Source organism: Elaeis guineensis, chromosome 3 (genome assembly GCF_000442705.2).
Source record: "Elaeis guineensis isolate ETL-2024a chromosome 3, EG11, whole genome shotgun sequence".
NCBI classification, from domain to species: domain Eukaryota; kingdom Viridiplantae; phylum Streptophyta; class Magnoliopsida; order Arecales; family Arecaceae; genus Elaeis; species Elaeis guineensis.
In genome coordinates, this window is record NC_025995.2 from 96,109,274 (window position 1) to 96,137,234 (window position 27,961).

Genomic DNA, 27,961 nt, shown 5'->3' on the forward strand with positions numbered 1-27,961 from the left:
CTCGAGCACTCCTTCGTGGCCCACTTCAGCACCAGCCGGAAGCCGCCGCGAACGTCGGACAGCCTTTTCTCCCTTAAACAGGGGGAAAATGAGACACTCTGACACTTCGTGGCGCGATTCAACACGGCCACGCTTGAGGTCCGGGACCTCAACGAAGACATGGCTATCTCAGCCATGAAGCGGGGGCTGAGGGCGTTCCGATTTACCTACTCTCTGGACAAGACCCTCCCCCGAACGTACGCCGAGCTGCTGGAGCGCGCATACAAGTACATGCGCGCGGATGAAGGAGCTTCCGACCGACGCTTGGCCGAACCCAGAGGCCCGAAGGAGAAGCGGAGGAAGGGTCGGGAACCCGCCGAACCCAGCAAGCCCCCGACCGAAAGTCGGGTCTCGCCACCGCCGACGAAACCAAAAGTCACCCCGACAACAGACTCCAAGGCCGACACGCCCCAGGTATGACTCCTACACTCCTCTCTCCGCTCCTCGTGCACAGATTCTAATGGAGATCGAGGGGAAGGAATACCTGCGACGGCCTCCGCCTCTGAAGGCAAAAGGCCTCGACCGTCGGAAGTACTGCCGATTTCACCGAGGCCACGGTCACAACACCGAGCAGTGCATCCAGCTTAAGGATGAGATCGAAGCCCTCATCCGTCGGGGGTATCTCGATAAATTTTGGAAGGACCCGCCGACCCAACCAGTTGCCGATCGACGACCCCGGCCGACTGAAGAAGCGGCGACTAATCAGCCGACGGCCGGAGTCATCAACATGATCTCCAAGTGGCTGGGCCCGGGGACGTCTGCGGGAGGGGAGCCGACGAAAAAGTCACGCCCGGACGACATAATCACTTTTACGGAGGAAGACGTTCGGGGCATCCAAACTCCCCACGATGATGCTGTTGTTGTTTCGGCAACAATAGCAAACTATGATGTAAAAAGAATTTTTGTTGATAATGGAAGTTCGACCAATATTTTGTTTTACTCGACCTTCTCCCGGATGCAACTGTCAACCGACCGGCTTAAGAGGGTCTCTATGCCCTTGATCGGCTCTGCCGGGGACGCTGTCACGATGGAAGGAGAAATTACCCTGCCTGTGACGGCCGGCACCGAACCACGGCAAAGCACCGGTCCACTTAACTTTTGCGGTCGTCCAAGTACCTTCGGCCTACAACGCCATACTTGGACGACCCGGACTAAACGCCCTCAAGGCAATCGTCTCGACGTACCATCTTCTCGTTCGGTTCCCGACCAAAAATGGGGTCGGGGAGATGCACGGGGATCAACAGCTCGCCCGACGATGCTTCCAGATCTCCGCTCAAAATGACGAGTTGAAGGGCTCACTGACGATCGACAAGCTGGACCAACGGGAGGAGGAAGAGCGGGGATTGCCGGCCGAGCAGCTCGTGGCGATCCCGATAGCGAAAAATCCTGATCGGAAGGTATGGGTCGGGTCTCAATTGCCCGACCCCGAACGACGACGATTGACGGAGCTGCTGACGGCCAATGCCGACATATTTGCTTGGTCGGCAGTCGATATGTCGGGCATCCCCCCAGAGACAATAACCCACCGACTCAACATCGACTCAACGATGAGGCCGGTGAGGCAGAAGAAAAGGTCCTTCACTCCAGAGAAACAGAGGGCCATCGACGAAGAAGTGGACAAGCTACTCGAAGCGAGCTTCATCCGAGAATCCACGTATCCCGATTGGCTCGCCAATGTTGTCATGGTCAAAAAAGCCAACGGGAAGTGGAGGATTTGCATCCACTATACCGACCTGAACCGAGCCTGCCCAAAAGATAGCTTTTCACTCCCAACGATCGACTAGCTGGTGGACGCGACGTCCGGATTTCGACTGCTCAGCTTCATGGACGCCTTCGTCGGATACAATCAGATCCGGATGGCGCCTGAAGACGAGGAGCACACTGCCTTCGTGACTCCCAAGGGCCTCTACTGTTATCGGGTGATGCCCTTCGGACTGAAGAACGCCGGCGCCACCTACCAGCGACTTGTCAATAAGGTCTTTAAAGACTAAATCGGGCGCAACATGGAGGTGTACGTGGACGACATGCTGGTGAAAAGTGCGCAGATCCCGGATCATGTTCGGGATCTCGAGGAGACCTTCCGCACTCTACGACGACACCGAATGAAGCTCAATCCGACCAAGTGCGCTTTTGGAGTGACCTCAGGGAAGTTCCTCGGATTCCTCGTTTCTCAGAGAGGGATTGAGGCCAACCTTGAGAAAATAAAGGCGATCCTCGACATGCGTCATCCGAACACCAAGAAGGAGGTCCAACAGCTGAACAGAAAAATCGTCGCTCTTAGCCGATTCATTTTTCGATCAGCTGAAAGGTGCCTCCCGTTTTTCAAAACTTTGCGCCAGGCAAATGATTTTTCTTGGTCGAATGAGTGCCAACGGGCCTTCGAAGACCTGAAGAAGTACTTGACTTCCCCACCGCTGCTCGTAAAGCCGCAGGTCGGAGAGACCTTGTATCTCTACTTGACCATATCTTCTGAGGCGGTCAGTTCGGTGCTCGTCCGAGAAAACGAGAACCGAACCCATCAGCCTATCTACTATACCAGCAAGGTGCTCCACGGTGCCGAAGCCAGATATTCGAAGACGGAAAAGATGATTTTCACCCTGACCGTCTCCGCACAACGACTCAGTCCATACTTCCAGGCTCATGCCATAGTGGTTCTCACCAACCAGCCCCTGAGGGCGATATTGCGCCGATCGGATACATCTGGATGACTGGCAAAGTGGACGATGAAGCTCAGCGAGTTCGACATTCAGTACCGACCGCACCCTGCCTTGAAGGCTCAGGTCTTGGCCGACTTCATCGTCGAGTGCCCGACAACCGACCAAGGGTCGGGAGCTGCGGACCCGGGACGAGACACGATCTCCGAGCCAGATCCGGTCTCCACCTGGGTACTGCATATCGACGGAGCTTCAAATGTTCGGGGGAGCGGGGCCGGGCTCCTGCTCACAAATTCGGATGGGGTGGTTACCGAGTACGCCCTCCGATTCGACTTCAAGGCCTCCAACAATCAAGCCGAATACGAAGCACTCCTCGCTGGCTTGAGGATGGCGAGGGAACTGGGCGTCGACAGTCTCCGGGCATTCTCCGACTCTCAGCTGATCGTGGGGCAGGTCAGGGGCGAATTCGAGGTGCGAGATCCGACCATGATCAAATACCTTCAGAAAGTGAAGGACCTCGTAGCACGCCTCAGGTATTTTGAAATTTCCCACATCCCTAGGTCGGAGAACGCCCGTGCCGACGCACTCTCCAGACTGGCGACTTCGGCTTTCGACTCTTTGGGTCGGACGTTCGTGGAGAACCTCGAGCGGTTGAGCATCGACCAGGTCGAAGAAGTACAGCAACTAACGGCCGAACCGAGCTGGATGGATCTGATCGTTCGGTATTTGACCGACGGGATCGGCCCCGAGGATCCCGCGGAGGCCAAGCGGCTCCGATGGTCGGCCTCCCAATATGTGATCATGGACGGCCGACTCTATAAGAGGTCGTTCTCGCTCCCCTTGCTTAGGTGCTTGAGACCGACCGACGCCGACTATGCTCTCCGAGAGGTGCACGAAGGGATCTGCGGGAATCACTTGGGGGGCAAGTCCCTGGCCTACAAAGTCCTGCGACAGGGTTACTACTGGCCCACCATGAGGAAGGACGCGGCCGAGTTGGTTCGGAGGTGCGAACCTTGTCAGAAGTACGCCAACATTCAACATCAACCGGCCAGCCAAATCGCTCCTATTGTTGCTCCATGGCCCTTCGCTCAGTGGGGGGTCGATATTCTCGGCCCTTTTTCTCCAGCATCGGGTCAAAGAAAGTTCATAGTTGTCGCCATCGACTACTTCACCAAGTGGGTGGAGGCCGAACCCTTGGCGCAGATCATCAAGCGGAAGATGGAGGACTTTGTCCAAAAATCCATCATCTTCAGGTTCGGGTTGCCGCATACTATCATCACCGACAATGGACGGTAGTTCGACAACCAAGACTTCAAGGACTTCGGCGCCAGGTTCCACATCACGCACCGACTGACTTCAGTCGGGCACTCACAGTCCAACGGCGAAGTCGAGGTGACCAACCGGACCTTACTCCACGGACTCAAAACCCGACTGAATGAAGCCAAAGGCCTCTGGGTCGACGAGCTAGGCTCCGTCCTGTGGGCTTACCGAATGACCCCACGCATTCCGACCGGAGAGTCGCCTTTCAGCTTGGCCTACGGGACGGAGGCTATGATCCCACTCGAGATTGGACTACCGTCTTCAAGGGTCGAGCGGTATCAAGAGCCGGACAACTCCGATTGTCGAAGGGCCGACCTAGACCTCCTCCCAGAACTGCGAAACGAGGCTCAAATTCGCATGGCTTCGTACCGACAGAAGGTTGCTCGGTATTACAATGCCAAGGTCAGACCAAAGCTCTTCAGGCCTGGCGACTTGGTCCTGAGGAAGGCAGAGGTCTCGAAGCCCCTGGACCAAGGGAAGCTGGCTCCGAACTGGGAAGGGCCCTACAAGGTAGCAGACACCTATGGTCCGAGAGCCTACCGACTGGAGACCCTTGAAGGGAAACCCATCCCCCGAACGTGGAATGCCGACAACCTGAAATTGTACTACCAATGAACTCTGTACTTGACCAGTCGGAATACAAATCCAGTTTGAAATCTCGGAGTTTTAACTCTTCGACTAACGATCGGCGCTCGCCAAGGTCAAGCCCCGACATGCCGACTTGGACTTGGTATCCGCCTGAAACCGACGACCCTACCGTCGGTGACGCATCGGACTCTTACAAGGATCGATGCATCCATATGGATAGGAGCTACACTCCTTCGACGACACATCGGACTCTTACGAGGACTGATGCATCTATATTGACGGGAGTTGACACTCCTTCTACGGTCGAACTTTCGGGCCAGACCATCGGCTAACACGCCGATCGGGCCCCGACCAAAGAAAGACGAAATGCCTGCGCGACCGACGTCGCGACTCCCGACCGAGCTACGGCCGGTCGAAGGATATTCGGCTTACCACCGTCTATCGCACAATGCGACCTCAGTCGCATTCATGATTCACCGACCGGGCTACGGCCGGCCGGAAGATATTCGGCTTACCACCGTATATCGCGAGGCGCAGTAAGTATACCCGACACAAGGGTATCGGGGTCCGACTTATCGGTGCTCCCTCGACCGAATGCGTCGGACGACATTCAACTGAACGCGTCAGAGGGGACCCGACTACCAAACCTTTACCACGGTCGGTCGGCTCCCGACTCAACAGACGTGCCCGACTGACGACCTTGACTATCAAAGGCCGATCCAAAGTCGGGACTTACTCTACCTTCGTGGTGGCACGAGTTGCCGAACGTCCTAACCGACCTATATGAGTTAGCGACTTACATGAGTTAGTGACTTACGAAGACATTCAACAATACACAAGAAGAAGACTGAGCAGAGGAAAAAGTAAAGGAAGTTTTCATTCAAAGTCAAAAGGAAGTTTACAAAGTCGGGTCGAAGCCCGATTACAAGTGCTCTAAAGAAGGAAAAGACAAAAGAAACTAAAGTCGGCAAGGCCGCGATCATCCCTCTGAGTCGATCTCCTCGACCGACGGAAGATCGGGGATAACTGGTGTATCGACCACGATCGGCGCTGGGTCGACGGTCGAAGCAGGACCGTCGGTCGGCGGGGGACTGGCAGTCGGCGCCACTTGCTCCGGGACGGCTTCCTCCGCCACGACGACGCCTCCCGATGGCTGGTCGGCCATCTCCTCGGTGGCCTGCTCCTCGGCCCCCGACGGGACGATACTGCTGAGGTCCAGCTCCGGGTACAAGGCATGGACCGCATCCCGACCATCCTCATACCCCACCCGGTACGACGCGAAGCCGGACTCCAGCATCTCCTCCCGGTATTGATCGGTGGCACAGAAGTCCTCCACCGCCCGGCTTGCCGACTCCTTCGCCGACCTTGCTTCCTCCTCTGCCCGGTCGAGCGAGTCCTTTGCCGACTCTGCTTCTGCCTTCGCTATGTCGGCGTCAGCCTGGGCAATCGATAGATCCTCCTCGGCTTTGGCGAGCTTCTCCAGGCTGACCCGAAGCTGCTCGCGCTCGCCTTCAAGTTCGACGGCAATGCCATCCCGCTCGCGCCGCAGACGATGCACGGTCCGGCCCTTGCGTTTGGCTTCTTTTTTGGCCGACCTTAGCTCGGACCCGAGCCGAGAGACTTCGTCTACCAACTTGGCCTCCCGGTCGGCCGACTGCTTTAGGTGGTCGACCAACATTGCTCGGTCGGCTTCGGCCGCCGCCGATCTTTCCTTCCAAGCCGCCCGGACGTTCCCGAACCTCCGGTATCCGGCTTCAAGCTCCGACATGGTGTAGATCAGCTGCCGACGCAAGTGTTTCGTCAGGAAAACAAAGTGACGAAAATTCTAAGGAAAAAGGAGGCGAAACAAGACTTACCTCGACCATGGTCGGGTAGAACGAAGACAACATCTTGGTCACTTGCCGAGACCTCAATGCCTCCACGTCGGCCGGGAGGAGGATTCCCTAGCATAGCCTCCTGGCCAGGTTGTGGTCGGCCAACGCCGACGCCCCTTCGGAGAACTGTGCGCTAGGCGGCATAGTGCGACTCCCCGACCTTGTGTCGTCTGCGGGGTCCATCGGGGCCTTCCCTCGATCGGCCGCCCCGACTGACGGAACCGGCAGGGAGGGGATGCTCAAGGTTGAACCGGCACCCCCCGTTGCGGCCACAGACGCCGCCGGATGATGTTCGGTTTCCCGAACGTCATTCGACTCCACCGCTGCCGGCGAAGCCGCCGATGTCCCTTCGACCGCTTCTTCCACCGGCCTCTCCTCCGGGTGCGCTACCGGAGCCGCGAGCGCTATCACCGGCTCCGATTGATCGATCGCCGACGCTTCGACGGTCGGCGCCGCTGGAGTGGGCTTCTTCGGAGGACGCGAAGGTCCTGCCCCCGATGCCGGCCTCTTCCTTGCCGCATACTGCCGAATCTCGGCGTCGGTTGGCCGCATCCTTGGAGGTGTCCCTGCGATACCGACAGATATGTTAATCAAAGAGCCAGACAAAGGGCCGAATGAAAAGAGGACCGGGGGATCGGGCGATACCTAGTCGGGGGACCAAGCTCAGGCCGGCGTCATAGAGAGCTTGTTCGGTAACAAGCTCCCTCTGCTTCGGGACCGACATATCTTTAAGTCGGTGGAAGTCCTCCCGGTCGTCCGCCTCCACCCGGCTGTTGTCATTTGCTTCGGTTCGGGGCACGCCTCAGTGGGAAGGGAAGCCCCAAGAGGATGGAGATGAGACGAAGAAAAACTGGTTCTTCCACCCATGGATGGACGATGGAAGACCAGTGATGAAGGAAAGACCCTTCCGGGGGTTGAAGAGCCACCACCCTCGGGCCTTAGGGTGGGGTCGGAGCACAAAGAATGCCCGGAAGAGCGAAATACGAGGGTTGGTCGGCAAAAGCTGACACAACAGCGCGAAACTGATTATCAGTCGGACAGAGTTCGGCGCCAGTTGCGCCGGACAAAGTCCGTAATAATTCAGCAGATTCCGGACGAACTTCGGAATCAGGAGCCGAAGACCCGCGCGAAGATCTTCGACATACAGCGCCAGTTGGCCCGACGGAGGGTTGTTAATCCGACCGTCGGCCCCTGGGGCGGAGAGTTGAAACTGCTCCGGGATGCGATACTGCTCCCGAAGCCGATCAACGTTCGGCCCCGAAAGCGAGGAAACCTCAACTTCCGGAGTCGACCGGGAGTCATCGGTCGGATTTCCCGACCGAGCTCCCCGAGTCGGATTTCCGGCCATTGCACCAGAACCGAACAAGAAGAGGAAGAAGCAAAGAGGAAGAAGAAGCAAAGAGGAAGAAGAAGAAGAGGAAGGGAAGTCCACGAACCGGCAATGAACCCTTTTGGGAGGAAAGACGACTGCCGGCGACGACTGAGAGATCGCCCGGGCAGAGTTTCTGCAGCAAAACGTCAACAATGAGGTCCTGGGTCCGGATGATCCTATATATATAGGGCCGACCGACGGTCGAGATGCCCCCACGCCGACCGAGGACTCACGGATGTGCGACACGTGGTGGCCTCCGGGCCCTCCTTTCGGCCTGATGATTCGGCGCGCCCATCCCGGGACGGCCGCACTGCCCTCATTAAATGCGAGGGGCGCCGGCCCAACCACCTCCGACACGTGGCAAACGGGGCCGCGGTTCCGAATTAAAGCGCCCGTGGCGATTCGCGTTCCCGATGGGACGCCTGACAGCGCACCGCGACGGTCTGCGTTCCCCAGAAGGCGCCGGATATCCGGTCGTCTGACGCCGAATCGTCCGGCACCCGACCTCCTGACGCAGACGGGACATCTGACACCGACTAGACGTCTGACGCCAGCGAATCGCTCGGCATGCATGAGACGCCTGACATCGTATCAACCTGCGGTACGGTCGGAATTTGGCATACGACGAATCCACTCCTTTTCGCCCGGGGTTGCTGCCCAAATAAAGGCATCGGCCAGCTCACCGTCTGACTCAGGAGTGGAGGGGGGCAACTGTTGGGGAATACTCACCGACCGTCCGACCGGTGGCCGGAGGGACCGACCGACCGACTGACGGCCGGAGGGACCGACCGACCGACAGGCGGAGGGACCGACCGACCGACTGACGGTCGGAGGGACCGACCGACCGACCGACTGACGGCCGGAGGGACCGACCGACCGACCGACAGCCGGAGCGACCGACCGGCAGACGCCATCACCGGCCAATTAACGGCCCCCAACCGACTGAGGATGTGTCGGTCGGGTATACTTTTTCCGACCGACTGAACCTGAAAGTCTGATGGCCGACTCACGTAAGACTCGCCGACCAACAGAGGGGCCCGAATCTCCACCCGACGCCACTCAGCTGGCCACCGACCTAGGGTCGTTCGACTCCTCCGATCGCCGTACAGCCGCCAGAGCTTGTCAGTTCTGACAGCAACATGCGGCACTGCCACCTAAGAGCATTGTCCCGCCTAGGGCATTGTCAACCCTAGTGATTTGACAGCCCCACGGCGACATGACACTTTTACGGCGACTCTGACAGTCTACAGTGAGTTGACAATTCCTTAATTGTCCGCGCCATTAATGACGACGCCATACCGTGCTCCACTATATAAATCGGGGAAGGCAACAGTGCAAAGGATCCCTCGACTTCTCGACTTAAGAACTACAGGCTCGTTCCTCTCTCTCTCGATTGAGCTCTCTGTCTTCATTTCACTGTTGCCCAGTCACCTCTCTGACTTGACCGTCGGAGGTTCCCTGTCGGAGCCGTCTCCGGTCAGTGTGGACTTCCCTTTTTGCAGATGCTCGTTCCCCGACGATCAGACGACGAGGTGATTGGCCGCAACAATAGTAATAATAATAATAATAATAATAATCTCTCGTATGATATGGAAGGCTATAGTTCGTTTCGCGTTAAAACTGAGACCCATCCGGCACGTGACCCTGACGTCCATGCTGTCCTAAGGTAATCCCAACCATTGTTGGTCCAATTGGACCGTGGATTTGGCTGGGTGGTTTATGAATAGGCTCGTAACCGGGCGCGCCCCTTCGAAGGGGCGGTTCTCGCAGTGGAAAGCGGACGGCGGCGATGGCGACGGCGGGCGGCCTTGGATACGGCGTTCAGAACCCTCCAATGGAGGTATCGAGGGACCAGGATCTCGTCGCAGACCTCCAATCCCAGCTGGTCTCTCTCCGCCACCGGGTGGAGGTAAAACCCTAAACCCTTTGGCTCCCTTCCTTTCTCAACTCCCGCGTTCTTTATGCTCGATAGAAGTCCTGAATCGGAGATTTCTCTTCCGCGCCCTAATCTTTGTTCCTTTACAATTAAACTCAGGAATTGGAGAGGGAGAAAGAGAGATTGTTATCACGGATATCTCGCTGCCGGTGCTCGAAGGTTCGCTGCTATCGAGCAATCAATTTACTTCTTAGCACTTATTCTTTTGTTCCTTATTTAGCATGCTGATTTTACCATTTTGAATGCGAAAGAGTGAAAAAGATTCGAACTTTTCCATTGTTTAGGATGAACTTGAGAGAAAAGTTTGGTCAATTGATTGTTTATTAGGTGCTCAGCATTTTGTATTCTGCCTGGATTAGTCAATTGGCATTTCGTGCCATGATACGCCAGGACCTGGACATGCTGATATGTGAAGAGACACAAATTTGCAATCTACGAGATATTTAAGCATTTACAGAAAGAATTATATTTAATTTTTGGTATGTTTTAATTTTGCATAACGAGAAATATGTTTTGAATTTTTGAAATTTATGATAGATTTATATAAATGGAGAAAATACTATAAGTTCTTGGATACAAATTGTTAATTCTTGATAAACACTGTCAAGAATGGTTGCTTCAGTATACATTGATAAATTCCAAACGGTGAACTAGCATCATGAAGCTTGAGAATAGCAATTAGTGACTAATCAATACATATTATAATCTGCCATGGTGTCTATAAGCTGCATTACAGTGTGAGATCTTTTAAAACGAAGTTATTTATGTAGCCTTAAGATACAGAATATGTGCAATTTTTTGATGACAACCTGACATGGGATATCCTGTATGGTATATAGTGTGGTGCACACCAGTATTTGGCACATGGTTATTATTTTATGCAACTTCGATTCTGTTGTCTTTTTCTTTAGGAAGAAGATGTAACATTTCTATCTAATGCTACTGTGAGCTCTGAAAGAACTCTTCAAGAGGACCAGCAGAATGAACTTCATGCAACTGAGAATTCAGAACCTGCCATGATCTGTTCTTCTGACCATCCATTCATGTCCTGTAGTAATTCAGTCAAGGTAGAAGATGACAATTTTTTCATGATATCTTAAACCACTTTATTTCTTTATGTAGATTCTAAGGTAAATATTATTTCCAGCAGGATGAAATTACACAGGCCAATGGTTTTCATGCGGAGAACACTGCCAAGTTTATCAAGCATGAATCAAGAGAGGAAACAGGTCCACGTCTTGATCAGTTTTTGCTGCCAAAAGATCTACTATTTTCCAACTAAATAGACGAATTGCTGTTTATGTGTCACATTTGTCATGATTTTTTCTTTCAAAGTCTGCACGTAAAAGGTGGCATATTTTGAAACCATAATTACTGAAGATCTTTGTGGAAAATAATCAAATTACAGATAATCTTTAGGACAACAATTCAAAAGTTGTTTTTCTTCTTTACTCGAGAAAGGATGCTGCCACCCAATGAAGACAAACCCAGCATTCGGAGATGAAGAACAAGAAGAAGAATAGCTAATCCAGTTAATAAGTGGGCAGTAAAGTGTCAAAAATCAAAAGGCAGGTAAAGCAAAGCAGTCATGAATCAGGCTAATTTCAATCAAGCTAATAGGGAAATGAGTAGATGAAAGAAATCCTCACAAAAGATGTTCAATGTTGCTCTGCATGTTCCTTTGGTAGTTTCATTTCAGTAACCCAGACTTCCTGTGGAATCGCTCTGACATCAATTATGATCTGTGGAGAGCTGTACTCTCAAATATCATTAATACAAACTAACAACAACTATCCTTTCAAATTACAAGGAGAATGTCCAAATACCATGTTGTTTAGATTCTTATCCAAATTTTTTGGCTAACTCCACTTTCACTCCTTTGCTCAGGAAGAGCAAAATATGGATGTGATTAGTTGGATTTATCGAAAAGCTTTTACTATGACGGAAGGGTATGAGATTAAATAGACCAGAATTGTAAAATAGTAGGTTAGGAGTTGTAAGTCTGCCTATGAATGTTTGAATAAGATTAGTTTGTTATTAATATCTTTCTTTATCTTAATATTTGGCCTATTTAGCAAAATATTGTTTTAGATTTTGGCTTCTTTATGTGCTTGCTTACCTGCCTGGAGCACACAAAAGGAAAGAAAAAGTCCACTTTTTCAAACATTGTATAGCAAGCATTCATAACATACTGGTATAGTTTGCCTTATTTTATCCACAAGTATATCTATATGCATTTGCAACATCCAATTTCACATGGTTAACACGGTCATGAGTTATGTCAAAGAAAAATGACTTATCAAAAGTTCCAATAAGAATTTGCATATTATTATGTCCATCAACATCATCACCCAAGCTTTTTCCATCCAAAATGGATCCAGCATAGAGCAAGCCCTAACATGGAAGGATCAAGGAGATTTTACAACTGTCAACTTGACATCAGCCCTTAATAAATTGATGCCAATTTTTAGCCAAAGAAAATTTAGGGAGAAAATGCTTTGATGTTTAAAACATCTGCCAATAATTTGTGACATTTGTGGATGTAAAATGCAAATCATTTTCTAATTATTGAGAATATGATAAGGTCCAAAAATGACCAGGTTATTTTCTCATGCAGGTTGCCACCTGAGGACTGTACATCACTTCGCAAAGAGATATGTTGCTCTGAAAATCATGTATTTTGGTCAGAGGTCTTTATCTTCCTTCTTCATTTAAATCAGATACACCTTGCTCTACTATACTTGATACAGCCCAATTGCCTGTGAAGAACTGGCATCTTCAGTTATAATCATACCTTTAATGTAGCATTTTCACTCAATGGGAATCTAATCAAGTTTTAGAAAAGATTCCCTTTGAAAAACAAAAGTACATGCTGTGTAGGTATGGAGACATTTGCTCCTCAGTAAAAGGTTGAGACATTGTCTTCAAATAGGTTTCAACCCCAACCACTGCCTGCTGCACGGCCCCCCTCCCCCACACCCACCGCCCACCAAAAAACAAAAAACAGAGATGCACACACACACAACAGCAACAACACAGACAGACACAAATCCATGCAAATGCTTACACAACAAATGCCCACTGAACCTCATATCTCTCATGTATGATCTAAATTCATCTTTCCAATAAGAACATCATCACCCATTATACCTTCTTTATCTTGTATGCTTCATACTCCTTCACCCCTTGATGCATAAACACAAAAGTGTGCACCCAGTTTGCCTCCTATCTCTTTCAGTAGGCAGTAAGGTCATGATCCTTCAGTCTTATTTGTGTTATATTTCTCACATATGAGACAATAATTTTCCCTTCTTGGTTCACTGTCATGTTTATACAATGTGCCAATACTAAGAGTAGTTGTTACAAGATCATTGCTTGATTTTCCTAGTACATTCCTGCATCATTGACATGGCTGATTACAAAGACACACAACATGATTATTGTGGTTTTTTTTTTTCATTAACAATTTAACTCACACTAACTCGTGACCCAAATTTATTTTGCCAAGAACACGATGAAGGCATCCTATGATTTGTATTTCTTTTTAACAGGTTTTATGGTTTTGCTTCAGAGGCTCAGATGAATCCAACTGTTGAGGTTTTTTTCTGTAATATTCCCTTCGTTCTTTTTCTGTTAATTTGAAAATATATATCGGGTTGTCAATCACTTTTTATAGGTTTGATTTCTGTGCTTCCTTCAGTCTGAGATATTTAAGGCACTTGAGAGGACGAAGCTTTTGGTTGGCAAAAAGGAGGACTCAAATTACTCGAGGTGTGGTAGGACCGACAAGGGTGTTTCATCAAATGGCCAAGTATAGCGAGTTTCATGCTTTTGTGCTTTTTATGTTCATGGTGTTGTCATTGTTTTCGTTGTTGTTGATGCTGAACGGTTGGTGCAGGTGATTTCGCTATATTTACGATCCAACCTGAAGGGCATCGGTGCAAACAGCAAAAAAGAGGAGTCCACATCGGAAGAAAAATGTGGTATGTATATTCATATCTACAGTATGGGATGATCTAATAACATTATCCTATAAATTGAACACTTTAAGATAATTTATTGCCATAATTTGATGCCAATGTCTGCTGAGGATGGGAAGTCTGGGCCCATCTAAAAAATAACGATACGCTATCTTTCTTTGTGTTGATTTTGTCAGAAAAAGTGAAGTGTAAAGATGCATACTATGATATGAGACTTTAAATATGTTAATGATTTTCCCTGTCTTATATTCAGAGATTGATTATGTAAAGGTGCTGAATAAAGTCCTCCCAAAAGATATACGAGTGCTAGGCTGGTGTCCTGTTTCCACGGATTTCCATGCAAGGTTTCTGTAATCTTTTGCTATTTACTTTTTATGCTTTTGTATATTTCTGAGCAAATAACTAATTTGCCTTTGTCTTCATATATTTATCTATGAAATACGGTGCTTATAGAAGTGTTCTTCTTGACCATTGCTAGACCCATGTTTTGGAATTGTTTGATAGGGAAAGTATGGCATGTTTATGACAAATAACATCTCTATAAGGACCTATTTTAGTAAATGCCATTGCATCCATCTTCTCCTCCCATGCATGGCAGTTTCAAATGAAGGATTATACTTGGATATGACTTAAGTACCTCATGCTTAATGGCTGTGTAGGCTAGAATTGAGATGCTGCTGATCCTCTTTCATTACTGACATCATATCTGGTCCCAATTGCACATGTGTAAAGCACTTTTTATGTAGTGGGGGCCAGTTTATTGCCTGTACTTGAGCAGTTTAAAATACATTTTTTTTCATTTATCTCATGGCTTTGTTTTGTTTTTAAGAAAACAAGTAATTAGATGTATTCATAGTAGTACAACCTTGCCAGAGGTTATTTACACATGCATTGTAATCCTAATTTTTGCAGGTTTAGCTGTTTAAGCAGAGAATATAGGTACCTTTTCTGGAAGGGAACTTTGGACATATTGGTATCTACTTATCGCTTCTAAAATTTAATTAGTAATGTAGTTTTATCTTGTCTACTTCAATTAATAGTCATCAATCCTTCTGTTGCACTTGACAATCAGGCAATGCAGGAGGCTGCGAAGAAGTTTATCGGGGAGCACGACTTCAGAAATTTCTGTAAGATGGATGCGGCAAACGTGAATAACTATAAGCGCCATATCACAATCTTTGACATCTCTTCTTCCAATAAAAGGTCAATGTTTATTGTTTGATAGAACAAAAAAATTATCAAGCAATTAGTAAGTGTATCAAGAGGTTGCAATAAGATTATGGTAGTAGGTACTGATGCCTCTTATGCCAAAATTTTACAGCTTGATGCCTCACTTTTTTACTAAAAAAATGGGATATATTCAATGTCCACCTGTGAAGCATGGGTGTGGAGAATGTGGTTGCAAAACAGTACAGATATGCCAATAAAGCATATTTGGAAAAAAAAAAAATAGGATTCAACATGATAGAATATAGCGATAAATGAATAAACAAAAGTACCCATAGAAGTGTAATGGATTATCTTAATGGCACATGCCAAACTCTGTACTTGGTACAATACCGTCAAACACCACAAACTAAAATTTTGCCATCGATTGGTAGAAGGTCAACTTAAAAGGTTAGCATCCAACGAGAAACGAAAAGAATATCTCCCCCCTCTTTGTCGGAGGTGTCTAAGGCATATTTCAGGCATATCCAGAAAGTATCTGGAACTTTTTTAATATTTTCAAAAATAGGATACATAGAATAAGCAGCTGAAACATATCTTAGAAGTATTTGGCGACTTTTGGTATTTGATATGCATTGGATATGGAGATGACATGCAATTTGAAGTAACCATGCTTCCTAGGCCTCTGGTTATTTATTGTTTTTCTTTTGAAAATCAAATCTTCAGGTTAAGGTTCTCTTTAATTAATTCATCAATGTAAGTAATTAATATCTTGTTTATGAAACTACTCGAGATATGGAGTTCAGAATAATATCTCATTTTTGGTTATTTTGTTCTAGCATCATTAATTTGTATGAATCAGATTTATTTGACTTCTGCTTCCATCTTCAACAGATCCTCATGGTAGGCAACACTTGGGAACATGCAATTTTTATGATGTCTGATTTCATGCTTCTGCCATAAGTTGCATGTTTTATGCAATGATTGAACTTCCCCAGACTATTCATGTTTTTCTCGTTTCCTTTACTTATGATAGCCAAATAACTTCCAGACCACATTCTCGTTCCTTGTTATAGCAAGTACTGATTGTTATGCCTTGACGTATTGATTTGGTTGATATCTGGTACACCTGATGTTATTCAAGAATGGAGAAATCACAGTATTGCTCATTCTGTTAAGATGTCTACCAGCAACTTCATCTTAAGCTTTTCCATATATGCATTTCTTGTCTTTCAGATTGCACTGAAACAGTGCTGTCAAAGGCACTCCAGGTGCTCGCCTAGGCACTCAGGCGAAGTGAGGGAGTCCCTGAGCACCTCAACAGTCACCAAGTGAGGCGAGAATACTAAGGTCATGCCTAGGCAAGTACCTGGGGCGAAGCAAGAGGCGTTCAGACAATCACCTATCCGGTGTCCAGCAGTCTGTTTCTGTCTCTCTTTTGCCTGTTCGTTTAGAGCTTTAGTAGCTTTACTTTGAGGGACATTTTGGTCTATGGAAGTCCTTATAAATAGAGAACTACTTTAGGATGTTCGATGATTTACTTTTTGTTGTTACGCTTTGTTTAGAAGCATCAACATGTTTTTGGAAAGTGGTATTTTGCTATCATGTTTGAATTTTGAAGCTACTAAAAGATGTGCAATGGTTTATTTTTTGCCGACTTTTGTTTAAGTGGAATTTTGATATGATATTTTAAAAGATGTGAAACATTAGTTCTAATGCACAAGACAATTATGATTTTTGATGTTGAAACTTGAATAACTAATCTTATAATGCTTGTTTTGTTTTCATATATTAGTATTTATTTCTAATATATTAGTGCCTTGCTTTCTCTAGGAAAGTGCGTTTTTGGCATCTAGCACCTCAGGTGATATAGGGGCCGTGTTGCCTCAAGGGTGCCTTTTGCTTTTGACAACCTTGCAGTGAAATGCTTTTGTTTTTGCTGATACTTGATAAGCTTTGGAGTTTCATTTGAGCTTGTAAATCCCCTTGATTGAAGATGATGCATTCCATGTATTTCAGACTAAATTTTTATTATCTGCTGTCTACAGGTTCAGTGATAATGAACTATGGGCAATGACGATCAAGGGGAGTGCTTTTCTGTGGCATCAAGTCCGGTGCATGGTTGCTGTGTTATTTATGATTGGTCAAGGTCTTGAATCCCCTAATGTGAGTACATGAAATCTTATCAGATTGATTTCTTATGGAAGTCAGCATGGTGCATTTCCACAAGCCGATAACTCGAGTCATGCAACATTTTGGCTATTTTTGCTGATTGAATGAAGGAAAGTTTAATGTTGTTTTTTTTTTTTCCTCTTTTTAATATTTCATGAAGATGGATGCTATGTGGTAAAGTAGTGCTTTTTGATAAAATACTGCATTCTTTTATCCAACATAAAAATTTCATACTTGATCAGAAGACATTACTAGTTTAATGTTATGGTTAAGTTCTTAAGATGAGTTAGAAATGTGTCAATTGGTGGATGACTGTTTCTTTTTCAATAAGTAGACAGAACAATGCAAGAATATTAGCTAGATTAAAAAGCAAAGATGAGCATTCTTGGCTTTAAAAACTTTATGAAAGACCGTTATAGGAATAACCATTAAAATGACATCATGATTAGCAAAATTCTGAAACTTTTAATTCTATAATCATCCAAGATTTTGCTTGTACATAATGTTTGTCGCTGTATTAACAAATAATAGGAAACTTGATATTTGATTGCGAAATGAAAAGGTGACAGCTTGAGAACAAAAATATCTTCTCAAGGGAATTTTTTAACAATTTGAGCCATGTAACCCCAATTGATGCCCTTACTTGAAGTATTAAATTTATGGAGAAGAATTTGCTAGACATTTCATTTTGAATTCTACATTCAAAAAATACATTGCCTGGTTTGCTGGGAAAAGCTTGCTCTTTTCATAGGAAAAAAAAAAGGAAAAAAGAAAGAAAAACAACCTAATTTGTGTGGAATTATCTTGTACAAAAATTTGTTATTGTTGCTTTGGCTTTCTTTGTGTTTCATTGGCTTTGTGATAGGAACCTGTCAATTAAGACTGTAACTTTGTGATATGAGAATAAAAACTGTCCCTTGGTAAAATAAAGATTATTGACCAATCTTGGACAATGTTCATTTCGTTTCTTTGTTGGGTAAGTGAATTTTCTTCATCAACTGTCTGCAGTAAACTTTTGTCTACAACTGGCTTTGTATGAGTCCTGTTCTGGTGATGCTTTGTCTTTTTTTATGGTTTCTTTTTTATTCTCAGTATGCGCTTTCTGTGTTGACTAACCTCATGTGGAGAGTTGATTTTAAGGCAGATAGTTGATGTGCTACTGGATACCAACAACACTTGGAGAAAACCTCAGTACAACATGGCACCGGAGCTCCCATTGATTCTATGTTTTTGCAAATTCAAAAATGTCAACTTTATTTGTTCATCAGGTTTCTAATCAGCATCTTTACCTTAATTCTTAGAAGATATTTTACTTATGAGCAATCTTTGACACTGATAAATATGAATACTCTTTTATATGCAAACATATATTTTGTCACTTTTGATGGTTATTGGATTAGCTGATCTCCCATGTTTTCTCAGCTGAAATTTTCTCTCATTTGAAATGCTTTCCTCAGTTATCATCGCAATTGATAAAAAAACAGTGCTGTTTGGGATCTATTTTAGCATGATTTAAGAGAATGACTGATAATTCATTTGTAATCTTAATACTTGACCAACAATTAGCAATGGTTACAGAATCCGACATTTTGAGGGGCTTTGTATACAGCATATTCAGTGGCTAGTAATTTAGAACAGCAAAGTTGAAGAGATATTTAATGCTGATAAGCTCATGTGAGGAAGAATAGTATATGAAATGATGCAAGATATTGGTCAATAAGACTAGTTTTTGAAGGGTAAAGAATGTGATGAAAATGATGGAGGAGAGAGTTGTCAACGATTTTGGAAGACTTGATGAATCATACAAGGTGATGATCTGACTGGCTGTATGAGGAAATAAAGATTTAGGAATTTAGAGATAAATGATACAGAAAGGCTAAGTTGTAGGATGCGATCAGAGATTGAACTTTCAGTTTTAAGGCTTTACAATCTGGTTCTTGCAAATATGTATTTCAAGTAGTGTACTGAGCATTGAACAACCTTCAGTAGGTCATGAAATGTGTCACAATAGATAATTTTGAAGAATAAGATAGAACAAGAACACTATAGGAAGATTCTAAAATTACATGAGCGAACTTACCATATAAATTACTTTGCTTGATTTGTTGTACCTTTTTATTTTTCTGAGTCATCTACAATTTTTCTGAGTATTTGTTTACCTTTTAAATATTGTTATGATGACCTGTACTTACAATTGAACACAATTGGAGCAAGAAAAGAAACTTTGCATCAGAAAAATGTGTGGGGGACAATGAAAAACAACCTACAAGATATGACATGAAATCAGCTGGCAAGGTGTACAGAACTGCACTTAAAAAGGTGCAAGTGTCATACTTGTGCAGAAACTAGGCATTGCAATGTGATGATCAAAATAGAAGTAGGATATAAAAAGGTTGCTCTTTAAGAAATGCTGAAGGACAAATGGCATAACTGGAGTATAAAACCTACTAAATTGAAAAGATTATGTAATAACTTATGCATCTTATAATGATTTGCACTGTTTGTTGCACTTTAAATAAGGTGAGGAGGAATTATATAAATCTGCTAGCATCATAAAAACCAGAGATATAGATCATATTATAGATTATGATTTTTGGTGAGAGAGGGTGAGATCAAGAGGAATTGGGAGGAATAATGAAGGATCACACTTAGGGGGATGCTTGTGTACCACCTTTAGTTGCCAAAATTAGGAGGAGGTGTGAGTGCAGGCAATTGGATACTCAGAAACATTTTTCATAGGGAAGTGTTTAGGAAGTGGGTGCAGGTTCAAGATTATGGGAAGATGCCAAAGTGCATGCATCACTCTAGGTGGAAGACTCGGGCTACCAGGGTACCATATTTATTTCTGTTATTTGTTACAAAGAGCTTTCAGGAGGGTGCAAATGAATATAGTGTAATGATGGATGAAGACTTGAAGCATAATGATGGATGAAGACTTGAACAGAGATGTAGAAATTTGTGGATAAATTAGGTTGGCTTGGTTATCTAGCTTAATGAGATCCTAATTACATATGCCATATTGGTGAAGAGGTACTTTTGTACTACTTACAAAAGGGAAAAAGTTAAGATTTTCTTCTGTAATAATAAAATAGTTTCTTCATATGAACTACAACAAGATGTTGGAGCGCAGTGTGGATAAAGATCAACTTCATTAATAATTTCTAACAGAACAATTAGAATGTACTCCAAAGGATAACTACTGAGAATATCTTTTTGATAGCACAGTCAAGGGATGGATCCAGTACAAATTGATTTAAACAGAATTTGTAATAGTATCATCACAAACAAAGGTGCATTACAGATTCATCTTTTGATCACCGAGTAAGGACTTGTATGACAGAGCTGGCAAGTGTGAGAGATAGCTTTATGGACTGGAGAGATTGGTGAATTTCCGGTTATTGTGGATATACATTTACGACCGATTCATTAGCTCCTTGCTTTTAGCTTCTTGCTTGTGAATTTATGAGTGAATGCCTGGTCATATGTTACTAGTGGAGCTGTATGCTGGTTGACAAAAAAAAATAGAGGTGAGTGCTAGGTTGGCATTGTGGAGGAAAATTCTTGTGGGTATAAACTTTAGTCAAACTATAATAGGTTCATGATAACATGAGCTGGAGTACCAACATAGAAGAGGACTGAGTTAAGCTGGTTAAGAAAAGAGGTCCAAGGTGAGCATTGAAGACTGAGTTTTGCAAAAGATGCTTGAATAATACCCATATTTGGATATTATTAGCTGCTATGGTAGTAAGCCAGGCATTTGGGACTTGGGTATTTGAACACCATATAAAGCTGGGTTCAATTAGAATAGATATTGATAGATTGACTATTGAAAATTCTCTAAAATCTCTTATCTAATTGTAGGATATTTAGTTTCCTATTCTTCCTCTCTTTCTAATGGTAGGATATTTGTATAGTTCCCTATTCTTCCTCTCTTTCCTTATTTCACTGTAACCATATTTAATTATCCTTTATTTGATGGGATTTGATCTTATCCCTTATTTGATGGGATTTGATCTTATCCCTTATTTCATGGGATTTACACAGGATTTGATCTATTAAGAAGATCATCATTTTATATATTTATATGGGATTGATTACCCACTGAAAATGAGAAGTAAATTACATCTTTTCTCATTGGTACCAGAGCACTTTTCATAGGGCCTGTTTTTCCACCGCTGCTTGTTTTTCTATGTCCTCATCATTGAAGTCCACAGTCTTCATCGCTGTTGGTCCCATTGCCGTCAACCTTGTTTGTCTTCATTGCAGACATCTTCAATGTTTACTCTGTCTACCTTCATTGCAGATATCTTCATCATTTTTTGCCTTCATCGCAGAAGTTGTCATTGTTCGTAGCTTTTCTCTATCGACCAAATCTGACCGCACTCTCATTGTTAGTCAGTCTCTCTGTTGTTGTTGTTATTTGATCCCTTCTCCTAGTCGACATGTCTGAAGTTTCTGAGGCCACGGCGTTCAGCCCTTCCAGACCCGTCTTTGGGATAACTCAATCCGTTTTAAACGGTGAACTACAAGCCATGAACTCTTTCTATCGTCTTGATGGGAAGAATTATCTTTAATGGTTACAGTTGGTGAAAATTTTTCTTAAGGGACCTATACCTAAAAAACTTGAAAAAGCTGAATTTCGAGAATTCAACAAAGAGGAGGTTGAGAAATTATGAGATTTTCTAAACTCTCTGTCTACTTCCTCTAGTTCATATTCATTGGCTCAATCTGGTAAGTGTCTTGTTTCTAATTCTTTTAATGTCGATACATTGTCTCATTCCTCCTCTTGGGTATTTGACTCAGGAGCAATGGATCATATGACCCATAGTCCATCTTGATTTGAGACCTACAAACCATACAAGAGGCATTAAAGGACAACAATTGGGTACAAGCCATGAAAGAGGAAATGACTGCACTAGAGAAGAATAAGACTTGGGGGGTTATGACTAGGCCAAAAGGGAAACAACCAATTGGATGCAAATGGATTTACATTTCAAAATACAAAGCAGATGGGTCTCTTAAGAGGTACAAGACGATTAGTTGCAAAGGAATATATACAAACCTATGGAGGGACTACCATAAAATTTTTACACTAGTAGCAAACATGAATACTGTAAAAATTCTGTTATCTCTTGCTGTTATGTTTGATTGTGATTTGTAGCAATTTGACGTGAAGAATGCATTTCTACATGAAGATTTGGAAAAAGAGGTCTTTATGGAGCCACCATCCGGGTTTGATGGAGATTTTGGAGTTGATAAAATCTGTCGTTTAAAAAATCTTTGTACGGCCTAAAATAATCTCCTAGAGCATAGTTTGGGAGATTTACAGAGGCAATGTCGAAAATGGGATACAAACAAAATCAGGGAGACCACACAGACGCACATTATTTATAAAACACTCAAATAAAGGTGAAGTTGTGGCCTTACTAGTGTATGTGGATGATATTATTGTGACAGAAAATGATGCAGCTGAAAGAGAATCTCTTAAAAAAAGATTGGCTCAAGAATTTGAGATCAAAGAATTCAAAAAACTGAAATACTTCTTAGGCATTGAAGTGGCTTACTTAAAAAAGGATATATTTATCTCTCAACGAAAATATGTACTAGACCTTCTTAAAGAAATTAGAAATCTTTGCAGCAAAGCAGTAAGTACACCTATTGATTATAATCACAGGATAAGAAGAACCGAAGAAGGTAGCTCAGTTGATAAGGAAAGATATCAGAAACTTATAGGGAGACTAATTTATCTCTCACATACAAGACCAGACATAGCCTACTCTGTGAGTGTAGTCAACCAGTTTATGCATGACCCAAAAGAAGAATACTTACAAGCAATTTACAGAATCCTTCACTATCTTAAAGCTACATCAGGTAAGGGAATCTTGTTTCAGAAAAGAGGAGAGCTTACTCTTGAATCCTATACGGATGCTGATTATGCTGGATTATAAGTTGACAGAAGGTCAACATCTGGATACTGCATATTCTTAGGAGATAATCTGATAACTTGGAGGAGTAAAAAACAGAATGTGGTAGCAAGGTCTAATGCTGAGGCTGAGTTCAGAGCCATGGCTCAGGGAATTTGTGAACTACTGTGGGTAAAAATAATCTTAAATGACTTAAAGATTAAGGGAGAGAGAACGATGAAGCTATACTGTGACAACAAATCTGCCATTAATATTATGAATGCAAAGGATGAAGGAAAAAAAGAAATATTGTCCGTCCAGAAAAAAAATAAACCTGCAGTTGTTTTTCCATCCTCAATATCCCTTTTGTTTAGTTCTACATTCCTATCGTGAAATAACAAATTGAGTTCGTATAGGCATTTTGTACGCAGCTATTGAAATAGCTGCTCTGGCTACAGTTTCTAATACTCCGCCCATTTCATAAAGTATTCGACCCGGTTTAACAATAGATACCCAATATTCGAGAGATCCCTTTTCCAAACCCATATGTGCTTCAGTAGGACTTACTGTAACAGGTTTGTCGGAAAATATACGTACCCATATTTTTCATGCATAATCCGATTCAGCATGATCGGACCAAGTATATTGAGATAGACAGACACTTCATAAAGGAGAAGTTGGACAATAGGTTGATTATTATCCCATATATGCCATCAGAGAATCAGTTAGCTGATGTTCTAACCAAGGGTCTACCTACAATGAGATTTCAAGAAATTATTAGCAAGTTGGGAATGGAAGACATCCTCTCACTAGCTTGAGGGGGAGTATTGAAAATTCTCTAAAATCTCTCATCTAATTGTAGATTCCTATTCTTCCTCTCTTTCTAATGGTAGGATATTTGTATAGTTTTCTATTCTTCCTCTCTTTCCTTATTTCACTATAACCATATTTAGTTATCCCTTATTTGATGGGATTTGATCTTATCCCTTATTTGATGGGATTTGATCTTATCCCTTATTTCATGGGATTTAAATGCGATTTGATCTTTTAAGAAGATCATCCTTTTATATATTTATATGGAATTGATTATCCACTGAAAATGAGGTATAAATTATATCTTTTCTCATTAACTATATTGCTGCTGGAGTTTTGCACACGGACATTCAAAAAAACAACTAAGTGATATGCTGGTACCACGTAGCACAGAAGAGTCCAGCCAGCCAAACACATGCACACATATGCAACAGTGATTTCAGTTAAAAGAGATACATTGATCCATAACTATGGTATTAGTAGTGCATGGGAAATTGACATATGAGCACTCAAACAACTCAGTGACATGCTGCTAACAGCTAGCGTGTCCGTGATCCAGCGAGTCACGTCTGCATACACATACTAATGTGGTGGTTTTTTTTGGGTTGGTCCCTTAATTTGTGCATTATTATCACTTATTAGAATCATGTAATTATATATTATCAGTTGTAGTTCCGCCATGACTTATTTTTAGTTCTTTATTCTTGCAAAAGTTCAGTCTCTTTCATCAAATATGATTACATACTTCTGTTGCTAAGCTGTCTCCCATTATCCAGTGACTTGAGTTGCACTTACGATGATAGGTTCCGGTGTTGGGAAAAGAAAATATTTTATTAGATAAAGGATAAGCTTCTTAGTTGATAATTTCAGTAACTGGTTTTGTAGCTTCTGTTAAAGTAGCATACTAGTAGCACAGGCTTTACTTGTTATCATGGTTCCCTTTTTATTATACATGTCTTCCTGTATTTCATCTTTTTGGAGTAACATCTATAAGTTTGATTGCATGGGTTATGGTTCATCAATCTCACATACATGACATTGGTTATCCGAAAATTTTCTAACTGATAGTATGAATGGTTTATGACTGGATCTCTCTAGATGCCAGCCGAGCTTTGCACGAACACTTGAAGAATGAATTCCAGAGTTACATGATGCAAGCAGCCATATTTCATGAGGCCCTGGGTTGTTTACCCATTCCAGGTGTGTATGGTTTTCATAACACCCCCTCCCCTTGGGGCCCCCTATCTTGGTTTGTCATTTGTTAGTCTTATGAATTCAATGGAACTGCAGATGAGAGTTCAGCAGAACCTGGTCGGAAGAAAAAAGGTCATATTCCTCTCATGCTGCGTCCAACAGAACGTGAGTCCAACTGATTATTTTATTCAAATTTGTAACACTGTGCTATCTGAACAGTATTAATGAATTTATTCTTGCTTTGTGGGACATGGTTATTGCTTATTATTGCTTTGGTCATAGGCCAACGATGTTCTTTAAGATGCAGTATAATCAATAAGTGGCTCTGTTAAGGTTCTTTGTTAATTTGATTATCCTGTTCTGTCTGAGACTATAAATTGGATAGTCAAGCCAAAAAATGTCTCATGATTAATATTTTATCTGAGTTAAGGTGTACCCAATTGTTAGAGAGATGGTCAGGAGCAATTGTTATGTCCAGGGTTTGTGTTGGGAAGCTTGGAATTTGGAACATATCGACAAAAGGAACTCAACAGATCAGTATAACAATTTGTGTCTAAGATTATGCAATATTGGATTGGTTCTTCATGTGACTGGTAAAAAGTGGAGATCAGCAGCAATTTCACTTATCTTTTTGCAGCTGTTTCAGCTCCTAATCTTAATGGTTTTCCTTTTCATGTGCTCCTCTACACATTCGAAAATATAACTGTTACTTTTTTTTTTTTTCCAGCATCATATGATGAACGGCGTGCCAAATTGAACGCCAAAGCTACTCATAAGAGGTCACCAAATTGCCCTGAAAAAATAAATCATGAACCGAACTAATTGATGCACCTATAGTCAATTTGATTTCATGACCTGTAAGTTGGCTTACTTATACAGTTTAAATTATTTGCATGCTATCGTTTACTTGTTTAAATTATTTATATGCTATTGTTTACTTGTATATGTTTCTGGATTTTGTGTGCCTTGTTTGTATTCAACATATGATTGTCTAAACGTCTGCTGATATCACAGAAGCCATCTACCTGCAGTTCTGCAAATTTTATTTTCACAGCAAGGGTAACCCGCATATATTCATTATCAGTTTTACTTTCACACCAATGACTTAACTCCTGCCTTCACTAGGTCTTGGGGGGGTTCCCAGAAGGGCTATCCCTGTTTAGGAACCAATCACCTGCTGTCAATACGGATTAACTGAAAGGAACAGGATGTATTGATGCCCAAGTACTATATGTATTTATCATCAGAAGAGTTTAATTACTAAAAATTTCCATTCTATATTTCATGCAGTGAATCAGCAATGCACTAATATATTAAGTGACATTGAAAGACACACAACAATTTGCCGAAAGCATGCAGCGCAAGCTATCAGTAAAACAAAAGTTGGTAAATGAGGGGGAGAATGCTAGAAATCTGTCTGTGTGGCAGCAATGCAAACAGAGGGCTAGCCCACTACTCCATTGCTAAGTTGGGCTAACATAGGATTAATCAGTGATGCCCCCTTTCTGGTAGTTGGAATATAGTAGGTAAGACTCTGTGCAAAGGGATGGTCTGCACCTGGTTGCCGGCATTCCAACCTTACCAATATTTCAGTCACATTCTTGTAAGAAATATGACTCGATCTTTTTATAGTCCTGTGTCCAACAATATATTTTAATCATGGATGGTTAAACCTCAGCACTTACACTTTCGGTCAATTTATTTGAGTATTCCTAATCATCATCATCACCACCCAAGCCCATCCCATCAAAATAGGATCTATTTGAAGCACGGCGGAAAGTTGAAAAGGCTCAATAAAAAATTGAACAGATTTTCCAATTACTTGCCTACCTGATTTCAACCATCTTTAGGAATTGGTGCTAAATTTCAGTTCATGTCAAATCTAGTCAAGAGAGAGGCTTGCCACGAAACCTACAGAGCTCGTTGGCAACAGGGAATTCTACCTTACTGTTGCAGTTAAACTCATGCAACCATGAAGCGCACCTCAAAAATTTCCCTAGACTTGAAAAGAGTCTAGACAGATTGGGGATACGTTTTGATGTAGGAAGCCCTCTCAAAGACACAAAGGAAGGTAAAGAACCAATGGATACCGTTGCTGATTATCTGAATTAGTCAAATAGTAAGCATGTCACTAATCTTCACACTCAATAAAACCAGTGACCTAGATAATTAGATGCTAAGTTGTGTCTCTGGTATAACTGTAATTCCACATAATGACCACTGTTTTTGATTTCCTCGTATTGGTTAAGCCAAGGACTTACTAGATTGGATTCTTCCTGGTTATTTTATTTATTACTGAAGTAACCTGGCTGTTTAACCTCTTGGATTGCTGAGCTGCTTTCTTGTACAGATGATGATGGAAACCCCAATTATTTCCCAGCCTGGCGCAAGGACCCAGCAGTTTCATAGCCATCTGTACCGCAAGTGAAGTCATTATGATGATGAACTGGCTTAAGAAACAATGAGGATCCAAGGGAGGTCCATAATGCTGCTTATATTATTACCAAAACCGTGTTCCCTTTTATCTGAAAGTTTGTTTCAAGCTGGGAGCTGGGCGAGATAGAATAACTATAGTTATGATTATTCTGAAGCTAGGTAGTCCAATAAAATTCATTGTCCATGCTCATGCCAAGCTTGCAAATTATGTCATTACAGTAGCTGCTTGCTATTTTCTTTAAGATTGTACCTTGTAAACATGTTGTCCATCGCATCTCTCCTCCATATTTTCCTGAACCAGAACAGTATTAAGAATTAATTTTACTAGGTCGAGTTCCTGGCCGATGAGTCTGGCAAAATAAGTTTGATTAACCATATTTAGTTGAATTCTTTAGAGAAATATGTTTAAATGAATATATATGTACTCCAAGTGTTTCGAGTCAAGTGGATTGGATTTAGCCCTATATATGTTATTTGTTCTGACTTGGTAGACATTGTGTTCTTGGCATCACA

At 43.5% G+C, this 27,961-nt stretch overlaps 1 protein-coding gene across 3 annotated transcripts; it reads left to right on the plus strand.

Annotated features, from left to right (window-relative positions):
• Positions 1–9,568: 9,568 nt before the first annotated feature.
• LOC105041701 (uncharacterized) lies at positions 9,569–27,793 on the plus strand. 3 transcript variants are annotated; one of them, XM_073254049.1, is made up of 17 exons: positions 9,569–9,756; positions 9,883–9,942; positions 10,695–10,850; positions 10,931–11,012; positions 12,401–12,473; positions 13,335–13,380; positions 13,484–13,594; positions 13,682–13,766; positions 14,017–14,107; positions 14,676–14,736; positions 14,836–14,966; positions 16,979–17,096; positions 18,247–18,370; positions 24,917–25,018; positions 25,109–25,177; positions 25,740–25,869; positions 26,303–27,356. In XM_073254049.1, the coding sequence occupies exons 1-16, from the start codon at positions 9,637–9,639 to the stop codon at positions 25,832–25,834; spliced, it is 1,524 nt and encodes a 507-aa protein (XP_073110150.1). In that variant the 5' UTR covers positions 9,569–9,636; the 3' UTR covers positions 25,835–25,869; positions 26,303–27,356. The 3 variants fall into 3 exon arrangements, with proteins under 3 accessions (XP_073110150.1, XP_019704393.1, XP_010916997.1); XM_019848834.3 differs by lacking the exon at positions 26,303–27,356 and adding an exon at positions 27,363–27,793 and having other exon boundaries at positions 9,570–9,756; XM_010918695.4 differs by lacking the exon at positions 26,303–27,356 and adding an exon at positions 27,363–27,793 and having other exon boundaries at positions 9,570–9,756; positions 10,934–11,012.
• Positions 27,794–27,961: the final 168 nt, after the last annotated feature.

Excerpts from the sequence above, each read along its gene's own strand:
- LOC105041701 (XM_073254049.1), top strand. The coding sequence starts at position 9,637 with ATGGCGACGGCGGGCGGCCTTGGATACGGCGTTCAGAACCCTCCAATG. Across the intron at positions 14,737-14,835 it reads AGGGAACTTTGGACATATTG|GCAATGCAGGAGGCTGCGAA; the intron begins GTATCTACTTAT and ends CTTGACAATCAG. Across the intron at positions 18,371-24,916 it reads CAACTTTATTTGTTCATCAG|ATGCCAGCCGAGCTTTGCAC; the intron begins GTTTCTAATCAG and ends GGATCTCTCTAG.